The sequence below is a fragment of the Centruroides vittatus genome, unplaced genomic scaffold, assembly GCF_030686945.1.
Source record: "Centruroides vittatus isolate TY-2023 unplaced genomic scaffold, ASM3068694v2 contig_923, whole genome shotgun sequence".
NCBI lineage: Eukaryota > Metazoa > Arthropoda > Arachnida > Scorpiones > Buthidae > Centruroides > Centruroides vittatus.
Genome location: NW_027122610.1, coordinates 220,815 through 233,250, shown reverse-complemented (window position 1 = coordinate 233,250; position 12,436 = coordinate 220,815). Strand labels below are relative to the sequence as shown.

Here is a 12,436-nt window from a genome sequence, read left to right as displayed (position 1 = left end):
GCATATTGACCCATTTAAATTTTTAAAACCTAATTAATCCGATTTTGAAACTTTTTTTTCTATTCACATAATAATTATTATATGATTTATTCATGACAAAATTAATCATTTAATTTTAAATCCATTTTATGTGATGTTTATCTATTTTTTTACGGGGAAAACGAACGTTCTGTACGAGATAATACAGCGCCCGTATACGCAGTACAGTACGCGTCTACGGCGATCAATGTCGTATCTTTAGACAATACTTGTCTGTGTAATTCTAATCAGATGTGCGTAAACAATTCGAATTTTCAATATTATCAAGATATGATTGTAATTTTATCGTTTATCTAACGTCCTTTATGATAACAATGAAAAATTTCTCAACTTAAATTCTTTTATGATTATCGTCTGTTGCTTACGACGTCATTTTAATTGGTACGCGATTAAAAAATTATTTCGTCGTCATCGTTTAAAGTTTTTAATACGTATTATTTTAAAAAGAATTTGTTTAAATCGTTTTTTTACGGTTTAATAAAACCGACGTCATGACGAAGCTGGTGTGACGTAATGGAAAGAATAGGCGGATGGCGCCTGCGCTCTGTTGTCAAGGTAACGGACAGGTAAGAGGGAAAGGTGACGACAAACCAGGCGAGTCCGTTCCGGGAGATTGAACAGCAAAGATTGTCCGTTTCTCCTCGTTAAACGATGGAAAGTTACGAATACGAAGACATACCCGAAATCGAACTGATTATAAAGGTACCATTTTCTTTAATTCCCGTCTAATTCGTTCGAATTACCCGCGAAACGTTGTGACAAACTTTCCCAACTTTTACTCGCAAAAAACGGTGTTAGTGGGTCTTCGAATTGGTAAATTAACCGTCGAGTAAACCAGAAAAAACGCATGTAAACACCCCATTTGAGACTTTAAATCCACGTAAAATAATTTTATTTAATTAATTAATTAATTAACTTTAAAAAATGTATAAAAGTTAAATATAACATTTTATAACATCATTTAATACCTGCAAGTACAAAGTTTGTTTATTTATATGCATAACTTACTTTCAAATTAATTACAGGGAGATTGAACTGTGTTCTGTTAGATCCTGTGTTATGTTTTGTTTTTAAATTCTCGGAATATTTTTAAAATATTTGTAATTGAAGTATTGAATAAAAATAACTGTCATACTTTTTTAAGTAGAAATTTAAATATTTGATGTGATTTTTCAGGCTTCCACAATAGATGGAAGAAGAAAGGGTGCCTGCCTTTTCTGCCAGGAATATTTTATGGACCTTTATCTATTGGCAGAATTAAAAACTATAGCTTTGAAAGTAAGTGTATATATATAATATATGATGTATAATCTTTTCTACTTAATATAAAATCAGCCTAGTCAGCCTGAAAACTAAATAGTCATTACTACTTTTGATTTACTTGTCCTTGAAATCTACCTACACACAAAAAGTAAATCCTATTGTTTAATATGACAAAAATCTTGCAATAAAAATGTGATGTGTTAAAAATTTTTAGAATATTATAATAATAATGATAATAATAAATATACTTCTAAACTGATTTTTAATACTTTATAATTATGAAAACAGCATTTTTTTTTCTTAAATTTTAATTTGTTTACAAAGTATGATCTATAAATTTATCTGTTGCAATCAGTTAAAACAATTGAATGTCCTTGTAATCTGCTTGCTTAAAGGATTTATAATATTGCATTCATTGTAATATGTAAAAGATTTATGATGCTTTGAAAGAGATAGGATTCCTTTCAATACTTAGTCTTTTTTTTATCAGTAAATAAATGATGTAGCTGTTATGACACATATCATAATTATACAATTACATACAAAAAAATAAACCATAACTTATCTGCAGAATGATTGCGAAACAACAACTGTATCAACCGATTTTAATAAATTTAATGTAGCAATTTATGTATAACAAGACAATAAGGTAGTTTAGCATTAGTTGAGGTGGTTGTTTTTCCGCTCAATTTGTTTAATTTGTAGTATTTGTGAGTCGGATATAACAAGTAACACGACAACTTGCAAAGAAAAATGTATCAAGACTTAAAAAATATTTATATATTTCGAAATATTTTTATGTAAGTTGTCATTAAATAGTTTATCAAATTATGTAAAAACTTGTCTTTGCTTCATGTACGGATTTTTATTATTATATAAGTCGATTTTGAATGAAAAACAGGTTAAGAAATATTAATAATTACAATAAATAAAAATGAATTAAATTTTCCTACAATCTTTTCATGTATATTATAAAAAAAGTGTCATTACCAAATTCAAATTAATCTTACTCAAAGCTAAAAATAGCCTTTTTATCTGATAAAATTGCTTAACAACCTTTAAAAAAAAAACAAATTTAACTTTAATTATTTTAATGTTCTGATTATTTTTTTTTAAAAATGTTAAATTTTTTGCTCGAAAAACATCAGTTGCACCATAAAAAGTATTTTATTGGCATGGAAAAATAATTCCACTTATGACTAGTTTTTTCTGGAAAATATTTATTATAAAATAATCCGTCTACTGTTTCTCTCTTTCTACGATAATTGGCATCAGACATTATTTCTCATGCTTTGCTAATCAGCCAATGAATAAAACAATTCAAGGACATAAAAGTGGTGGCATTCGAACAATGAACGAACCTTTTCAGAAAGAAACTTAAAACTTTTTTCCAATGACAATTTGAAAAAGTTCGAGTAATGGTTACCACATTAATATCACGCTGATTTCATGTAAATTTTAGAAATAATACCTTTAAATGGTTTCTAACATTCTAATGATGAAACTGTTCTTTTGTATTTTACTCGAAGCTTAAAGTTCTTGAACAGTTAATGGTTTTTAAACTCCAAGAAAGCAGCTTTATTTTTAGTTTTCTTACATCTGCAAAAGTATAACAACATATTTGAAACATTCTCTTATACAAAAATACACTGAACATTTCTCTTTGCTTAATATAATGTAAAACATTAATTTTAAAAAAGAATATTTAATAAGAAAAAACAATTCTTAAGCTTATAGTATGCTTTGTTGAACAAAAGTTAAATAAGATTTTATCTTTTAATTAAGCTTTAAACTTTGCAATAACATATCCAGTTTCTTTTTATCATTTAATGAATTTATTGAACCTTTACTAATTGAGCTACATGCTATCTATTAACATCTTAAATATGATGACAAATTATAAACTATAAGTAAACATTGTCATGTTATTAATTGTGAATAAACAAACATTATTCTATCAGAAGGGAGAACTGTGTGTGTTTTTTTGTGTGTCTGTAAGACAAATTAATATATACTATTGCTAATACATTTCTAACTTTATTAAAAATTGTGACTTTTGAATTAGGAAAAGTTATTAATTTTTTATGAAATAAATTGAAGGAAACTGTAGAAAGCAATTTCGTAATAATTGATAGAAATTTCCTTAAAATTAACGTGCAACATTACTTGTATTTTATAATCATTTTAATGTATTCTTATAGAAAAGTAGGTAATTACATTTATCAAATCTTAACTTTTAACCTGTAGGTAACTACGGTCGACATGTTAAAACCGCCGTCAGATTTCCGTTCGAATTTTGACTCGACTCCTCCTCCCATTCTCATCGATAACGGACAGGCTATACTCGACAATGAAAAAATTGAACGATACATCATGAAAAACGTACCGGGAGGATATAATCTTTTTGTGCGAGATAAGGATACTGCTAACGTCATTGAAAACTTGTACAGTGTAAGTGTAAATTTCATTGTCGATATTTCAATAATAAATTTATCATCACAGCTTGACAAATAAAAAACTGAAATTGAAAGAGTAATATATAGAAAATATACTTTGACAGTTTGGTGTATTAATGTATTTGAATCATCTGTGTTGCCTTGGCATAAAATACAACATAAAATAAGCATTAGAGTATTTTACATACACTATTAAAATAATCATGCAAAATAAAAGATCATCTTCATAATCTAGTTATTTCCGTAGCAGGAAATAACAAAATAAGTCATTGTTTAAGACATTATTTTCATATTACGAACATTTTCGTATCACTTTTTTTCTTGTTTTATAACGCATGATTATTGCTATAGCTGTATTACATGCTTCATTGACATTTATTTGTCTTTTGTTATATTGACCTCAATCTAAACTGCTTCGCAGTCTTATCCATTTGATCTTACTATGCAATCGTACTTTTTTATATATGGGTAGATGACGCTAACCACTAATGACGGGATATGTTCCGAGAAATAAGTCATTACGTGAACATCATAGACAAATTTTACATGAAATAGCTTACCTGTAAGATTATGCTGGAGCTCAAAAATATAAACTTTTGAGCTCCAGCATAATCTTATGGGACTTTTGTCATGTATTTGATCCTCCATTGTTAAGTGGAGTATAACCTGTAAGAGTATCTGTCAAGCCAAGATTTTCTGAAAAATATTTCTACAGCTGTATATTGCAATATTATGAAAATTAAAGCACTTTTAACATATAATCATAAATTTTATATACTAAAAATTTCTAATATTTTATTAATGTGAAAAATAATAATAAAGATAAGTTTACTTAACCTTAAACTTCTCTGGTATCATATCAACATGTAATAAAACTTGTTAAAGCTAGACATTTAGAAAAATTTTTATTTTCACAGTTTAATGTGAAATTGGATATAAAATTTTTTTTATATCATCCTGGATGTCTTTATCTGGAACAGAAAATGTACAAAAAATAATTTTTTAGTGCTTCAAGAAACAATAATAATAATACAGAAAACCAGAAAATATATTAAATGATGCTAGTTTAAGTTCAAATTAGTCAAATAATGTAAAGTTTATGATAAAGAATAATTTTTTTAGTAATTTAAACTTGATTCAAAACTTTAAAGAGTTTTTTTTTTGTTTTATAGAAATTCAAATTACTTTTAACAAAAAGAGATGATCAATCGAAGAGAGCATTATTGAATCAACTGAAGAGAATCGACGTCCATCTCGGAAGATCCGACGAACGCTTTTTAACGGGTAACGCCATGTGCTGTTTCGATTGCGAATTAATGCCGAGATTGCAACACATCAGAATTGCAGGTAATGCATATTTTCTGTAATAGAGCTTTTTAAAAAGTGTGTAATTTCACACTACGAATTTTTATTCGATATCAGATTAATTCTGTATTGTGTTTAGTCTATCTAATATTCTATCAATACTGTTTCAGAAAATTATATATATATATATATATATATATTTAAATAATTTTTAAGTGAGATAGCAGATAAACATTATTCAAATCAATATCGGAAACTAAAATTCTAATTTAGTAATATATCTCATAAGATATATAGAAATTAAAGTTTCAATCAAGTTGTTTTCCCCCTTCAAAAGCCATAAAGATAAAATTCAAATTTCTTTTCTGTTATCACTAATATTGAATGCTTCAGATGTTTTGTTAGTAATTGAATTCCGGTTGTTAGTATAATGACGATATTAATTTATAGTTTCTCATAAAATAGACTGCAGATGTTAATTGTAGATCATGTTAGCTTTTTCTTAGTAGAAGTAGATTCATCTGGACAAAATTGAAATAAAAAGTATTATTATTATATCTGATCATGCTAATTGCTTTTATTAGATACTGTGAAAATTTAAAAGTGAGTTAAACTTGATATTTGTACAGTTTAATTTTGAAAGCATTCAGCTGTAATAATTCTTTGCATAACTAATAATTTAACAATGCTTTAGTTTTTATTGCCTTCTCATCACTTTTCTGGCTGTAATACATTTTCTGCATACAAAATGGCAAATAATTCCAATCATCAATACTTTAATAACTATCCAAATGAATATATCTTATATCATCATGTGAAGTTTTCAGAATTAAAACATTAATGCAATTATACAAGTTGCATAAACCTGATAAATTATTTGCATAGTTAATAATAGATCATATGTACCTGTACAACTAATACAAGTGAATATCGAGTTAGTAACTGACTAATGTACTTCAATTTTATCCTAAAAAGTTAATTACATTTTTAAAATATTATGGTCAGATTTAAATAAAAACAAGCTTGATTTTTTAATAAACTTTTTATAGCAGAAGCATGCAACGTGCATACTTGATTTTGGCAAAAACAATTGTTAGAATTATGAGTTTTTCATAACATTTATCTAAAATAAACGTGCAAGTGAATCAAACAATGCAAAACTATGACGAATACTGCATCCTGTTCAAAAACAATACTTTTATTGTGCATCCTTGTTTTACAGTGTATGCTTCAGATTTAAATATACATTTAAAATTTCTATATGATTAAGTTTAAATTTAATATATATTTTTTATATTACAGGGAAATATTTTCTTAACTTTGAGATACCAACAAGCCTAAAAAATCTGTGGAGATACATGTACAATATGTATCAGTTAGATGCTTTCACCCAGTCATGTCCAGCCGATCAAGACATCATCAACCATTATAATCTTCAGCTGGGTAGCAAAATGACAAAGCATGAAGAATTGGAATTACCGACTTACACAAATACAGTTCCCGTCAAATAAAATTTTCGGCCTTTACTGAGTTGCTCGGAATTTTATCGAAAGAACTATATCAAATGTTATATATTTGTTTTATATGTTTTAAAACTAATATAAATTATATGAATTTTTATGTTTTTACAAAATATTAATATCTCAGCTGTTCTCTGCAAGTAGAAAATATTCTACGATTCAGTTTCTCTCTGGAGGGCCAGTATTACCGAATAACATGCTTGAATGCGATTTTTTTCAATGTAATAAGGATTTTTAGGAAGAATTTTTATACATTTGTAATGCTTTAATTTTTTTTTTATTCTACATATAAATGGTTGGCTTTCACAATAATAAACAACAGTAGTTATAGAATTGTATATCTAGAATAATTTTGTAAGGGTGGCTTTGTCCATATTTAGATCCTACACTAGCACCGCAAGTCTCAAAATTAAAATATCTGTGTTAACCCATCATTTTTAATTGGAAACATTAATATATAGAATATTTAAAAGGGACTTTTCTAACAAGACTTTCTTAAAATATATTTCAGTTCAGTGATTTGCAATCAACTCTATCTAGTACAAAGTAATTCTAGAGCCGCATTTAAATTTGAAACTAACTTTTAGTTAATATTTTTGTTAATTTTATTATTTTATAATTTTATTATTTAATAATTGAGAAGTAATATATAAAAATACTATTCAGATTTGCATGAAAAATGTGATAGCAAACAAGTATGTTCATTGTACAAATACTGTAAAACAATGGAATTATTTTTGTATCCTATTTCATTATAATAAATGTTTTAAAAAACCACCACTTTGTCATATTTTATTTTGGTACTTCTCAAATTATTACTCATGCATCACATCAATTATTTTTCTCAATTTGTCAGGGATGAAATATAAAACTTTCAAAAGAACACGTGTGTACTATTGTCTTATTACTTCAAAAGTGGCCCCAATGTGATAAAGGCTCATCTGTAAGGTATTTGGCAAGGATACAGTCAACAGGTAGACCTGTAAAAATTGGTTCAAGAAATTCAAGGATGGAGATTTCTCTCTTCAAGATGAACCTCATCCAGACAGTGATTCCACCATTGACATTCTCCAGGCAATAATCCACGGTTGACTGCCAGAGAATTAGTATAACAATTTGAGCATTCCCATACACTCCAAAAATTGAAAAAGTCCAATACCACAACATGCCAGCATACAGAGCAAAGATGACTTTATAGAAGCTGGTCAGTCTGGAAGGTTCTGCCTCATCCACCTTACAGTCCAGACTTGGCACCCCGCAGAACCATATTGTCAAAATACTAAGATACTGTTCAATGACAATACTGTGTGACAACAACAACAGACTTTGTTCAAAGAAAAACCTGTCATTCAATGCTCACAGGATTGAAACTTTGCAGCAGAGATGGCAAGATGGGATTGATATTTATAGTGATTATCTACAAGACTGAACTGTGTTGTATTGTACTAAACTCAACAATTAGTTTTTTTTTTCAAAATGTCTAAATTTCACTTTTATAACCTGATTACTATTATGTAAATGCAATTGCTTAATACATTGTTAAAATTGATGTGGCATAAGCAAAACATGAAGTAACTAATTTGATGCAGCACAATTTTGATATTCACAAGTGAAATTTATTAAGTGTACAAGTTTCATAGTTGCAATATATTTTTTATTGCAGACAAATATTTTATTAGAGTTGAACAGAATTCATTTCTGATTTTTAACTTTATAAATTTAAAGATTTTATAAAATCTTTATAATTATATGAATGCTGAGAACTTATGCTGTTTCACTTAGAATTCACTTGCAAAATGCAAATGTATTATTTGACTTTTGTACACATTTTTAGGAATGCATTACAGAGAGTGAGTTTGAGTATAGAGTGCCTTTAAGTGAGTTTATTATAAATATCAAATATTCTATTTGATAATGACTACACGTTCATAAATGAAAGGTTCTAAACTATTCACATACCTCATGCTTACAATGGTAACTCTTATTAACTTCTTACAATCTTTAATAGCAATATGCATTTGGGAATTTTGTAACCCCTTCAGTCACTGTACTCGTTCATAAATACATTTTAATAAAAAATGTAAAAAAATTCTTTGACCTCTTCCACACTATATAATAAAAGAATCTTTTATTATATTTCCTTCTTTGACAATAAATGTACAAATTTGTATAATACAAAAAACACCATAATATAAATTATAACAGTCAAATTTTTTAAAGAATTTAATGTAACTTTGTTTTTGTTTTATTTATCATAAAAAGTAAAACTACATTATAAACTAGAACTGAAAGAGAAACCCTAGAACTTTATTTACACACTACAAGAGACATCCAAGCAATTTTTACTTTCCAAGTTCTATTACATTGGGTCATTTGGAAAGTAATTTCATTTTCTCCATATAAAAAACAATTTTCTTATAATAGTCAATATATAATTCAATAAAATATTTATATATTTTGGTCTAATATCCTTTTGCCATCTTTCTGGTTGTAGCATGATTCCATGCTCATAAAAGTTCTGATCTTTGCTTACAAAAAACTGATCCAAGTGATTTTTGACATCCTCATTTGAAGCAAATGTTTTACCATTTAAAAAATTTTGTAAAGACCAGAACAAGTAATAATCTAAGGGTACCAGATCTGGCAAATATGGTGGGTGTGGTAGCACATCCCATTCAAGCTTGTCAGAAGCTGTCCGTGACAGCTTCTGACAAGTTACCAAACTTGTGTGAGGTCTGGATTATCATGATGAAACACTACACCTTTTCTGTTGATCAATTCTAGTCTTTTTTGTTTGATGGTATCGCTCAATTTGTCCAATTGACGGCAGTACACTTCCAAATCAATTGTGTAATTGTCTGGTAGAAGATCGATAAAAACAGTTCCCTTAAAATTTCACCAAACAGAGCATCACTTTTTTTTTGATGAATATCGGCTTTTAAGGTGTTTGAGCTGGCTCATCTCTTCTAGTCCGTGATCACTTGCGATCGACATTGTTATAAACAATCCATTTTTCGTCACCAGTTACGATTCACTTCAAAAATGGATCATTTTCTTGACGTTTGAGGAGAAAATCACAGATGTCAATGTGACGGAGCAAATCTGTTTCTTTAAGAACATGTGGAACTTATATATTGAGCTTTGAAACAAAACGAAGTTGTCTCAAGTGATCATAAATGGTTGAATTTGACAAATTTAATCTCTTAGCAATTTCTCGTGTTGTTATTTGGCATTTTGCTCCAATCAATACCTTTATTTTGTCTTCAGCTTCAACTGGCCTTCCAGAATCTTCAATATCGAACTTGCCAAAACAAACTTTTTGCCAAACCAGTTTTGGCATTGTTGTTCTGTCAACACATCTCCATACATGTAACACAATTTTTCCTTGCTTGAACAGCACTTTTACCTTTTCAGTAATAAAAATGCTGCTTTTGATTTTCCATATTTAATGGGACACAAAAAAACTTAATAAATAAAAAACAATTGCAAGGAATCAAACAAAATTTTTTACAATAAGCCTTGAAATATCAGCTGTCAAAATATATAGTGACAATACAGTTTAGAATGAAATTGGCAGGTAAAAATATAACTAATCCCCCTGATGGTAAAAATACGAAATTACCTTCCAAACAACCCAATATATATGATAACAACCAATCACCATACTTTTCCTCTGTTATATATAACAAAGGGAAAACATGGAGATTGGTCAAAAAATGATCCCACATGTTTGGACTCGGGACCTTGAAACATTGAGAAATGCAAAAAATTTGGGTTTTTCTGTATGTATGAATGTGAGTGAGTGTATGAGGCATTCATGGTTTTGTTCATCCTTTTTGTAGCTTAATAACTCCGGTGCTTATTTTTGAAAATTTCTGAAAGTTTGTGTATTGGGGGATTTATGCTATTAAATTTTGGTCGTTAAAGGTGAAGGGGATGGAGGAGGTCATGCGTCATGTCTCAAGTGGGATTGGACTTAATAAAGATTTTACTTGTTATCAGCATTTACAACTTTTTATAAAACTCACTCATCCTTACCCTCAAAATTAAACTTTTTGTCATTTTATAATAACTAAAAATATAAATTTTTTTAATAAAAAATCATAATAGGTGATGCCACATGCAGTTTTAAATGTTGCCAGGAAAGTTAAGCAACTTGATCATTTTTGTTTCTTCATGCGCTTTCTGGTCCTGGATGTTTTAATTTTTCGACTTCTCTTCTTTCCACCCTTGTTTGGTTTCACGCAGACACAAATACCCTTTTCAGTCTGGTTAGATTTCATTTTTTTCGTCTTTCTATCCAAAGGGCAATCTCAGGATATACTTGTATTTGATATTTTGCAACAAATACGAGCACATTGTGGATGAGGGTGCTGAGAAAAAGTTAAGCAATGAGTTGCTGGATGTTTTTCAGAATAACGGATGTTATAGATTTAGGAACTGTTATAATGCTTTCCTTTGATGTGAACAAATTCCATGCTAACGGAGGATGTGCCCAAGATCCTTGACATACTTCTAGAAGTTCTTCTTCAACAGTGCAGATAGATCTTGCATCTGTAAGAGATTCACAGTTCTATCCAATGGCCTCACGAATCACCAGACATTGCAGCTCTGTCTTCTTTCTCCAGAAAATGTAAAAACCTCTCTATTAACATGAAATTTATCAAAGTTGAAGCAATACAGTGTAACAGCTCTTGAATCTGTAATATTCAATGTACAGAATGAGGGACAATAGGAACTTTATCATTATTTGATGTGTGTTGGGTCAAGTGAAATATCCATATTGAATTCTTGTAGTGTAAAAATAAAACTTTCAGAGATTCTCTTTCAATTTATGTGTATTTAACTTACAAAAAACTTATGTTTAGAACTGTAGATAATATGATCGTGATCATTTTTAATTTATGTTTGAATATGAACAATATTTAATGGATTTTTGATTAATTCACAAATTATGTAGTGACAGTATCCATGTTTAACAAATTATTATTAATAAATCTATGTCAAAATGTCTTAAGATTTATCTTCTGGTAAACAATGTGTGAGGAGATTAGCATTGAATACGATTTGCATATTAAGATGGTAATATCTGTAACAATGCAATTAGACAATTGAGCAATTTAAATAATAAAATATTACATAAAAGTTGTTATAAAATATTAAAATTTAAAAATTATGAATTACATTCAGATATTTAATAAGTATATTTGATGCTATTTCTTATAAATATAGCTTTTAAAAACTATTTTGTGCATTTCTATTTTTATGAGATACTAGTAAAACAATTTGGTGATTCCAAAATAATTAGTTTATATGAAACTATTTCACTAAAATTTTATTTGTTCAAATTTGTGGATACCGTTAAAATTTTAGTTTTTAAAATATAGATAATTGTGTATAGTTAATCAACAGTGGCGTGCCGTCCACAGAAACTGTGGAAGCGCCGCTTCCCTTGTATTTTTTAAAATATAAAATACATATTGTGCGATTATTTTCATATTTTAACATACTTGGAATTAATTAAAATTAATATTTTATTATAACCGTATTATGTCATTTATTACAAATTTCTATACTTCTATACATGTGAAAAACTGATAAGATTGCTATTGTATATTCGAATATAAATTTGTATATGCATATTCCCAATGGAAGCGCCATATTGTCGAATATAGGAGAGCTTCCACACGAAAATATTTGAATTGTATAAGCAGCCAGAATATACGCATTCGCACATGTGCTTTACAGAGCACCAACCTCGTGTGGTTTAGCTCGTGGATGCTACACACCAAAATATCATATAACGCTTCCAATGATTCTATCCAGGACTGGCACAGCTTCCCTATCATCAAA

At 28.4% G+C, this 12,436-nt stretch overlaps 1 protein-coding gene across 1 annotated transcript; it reads left to right on the top strand.

The window, feature by feature from the left end:
• Positions 1-527: 527 nt before the first annotated feature.
• On the top strand, positions 528-7,360 carry LOC136984553 (chloride intracellular channel Clic-like). The gene is made up of 5 exons (XM_067281588.1): positions 528-741; positions 1,216-1,317; positions 3,550-3,753; positions 4,931-5,105; positions 6,366-7,360. Exons 1-5 carry the CDS (start codon positions 691-693, stop codon positions 6,572-6,574), a joined length of 741 nt encoding a protein of 246 aa, XP_067137689.1. The 5' UTR covers positions 528-690; the 3' UTR covers positions 6,575-7,360.
• Positions 7,361-12,436: the final 5,076 nt, after the last annotated feature.

Excerpts from the sequence above, each read along its gene's own strand:
- LOC136984553 (XM_067281588.1), top strand. The coding sequence starts at position 691 with ATGGAAAGTTACGAATACGAAGACATACCCGAAATCGAACTGATTATA. Across the intron at positions 3,754-4,930 it reads TCATTGAAAACTTGTACAGT|AAATTCAAATTACTTTTAAC; the intron begins GTAAGTGTAAAT and ends TTTGTTTTATAG. Across the intron at positions 5,106-6,365 it reads GCAACACATCAGAATTGCAG|GGAAATATTTTCTTAACTTT; the intron begins GTAATGCATATT and ends TTTATATTACAG.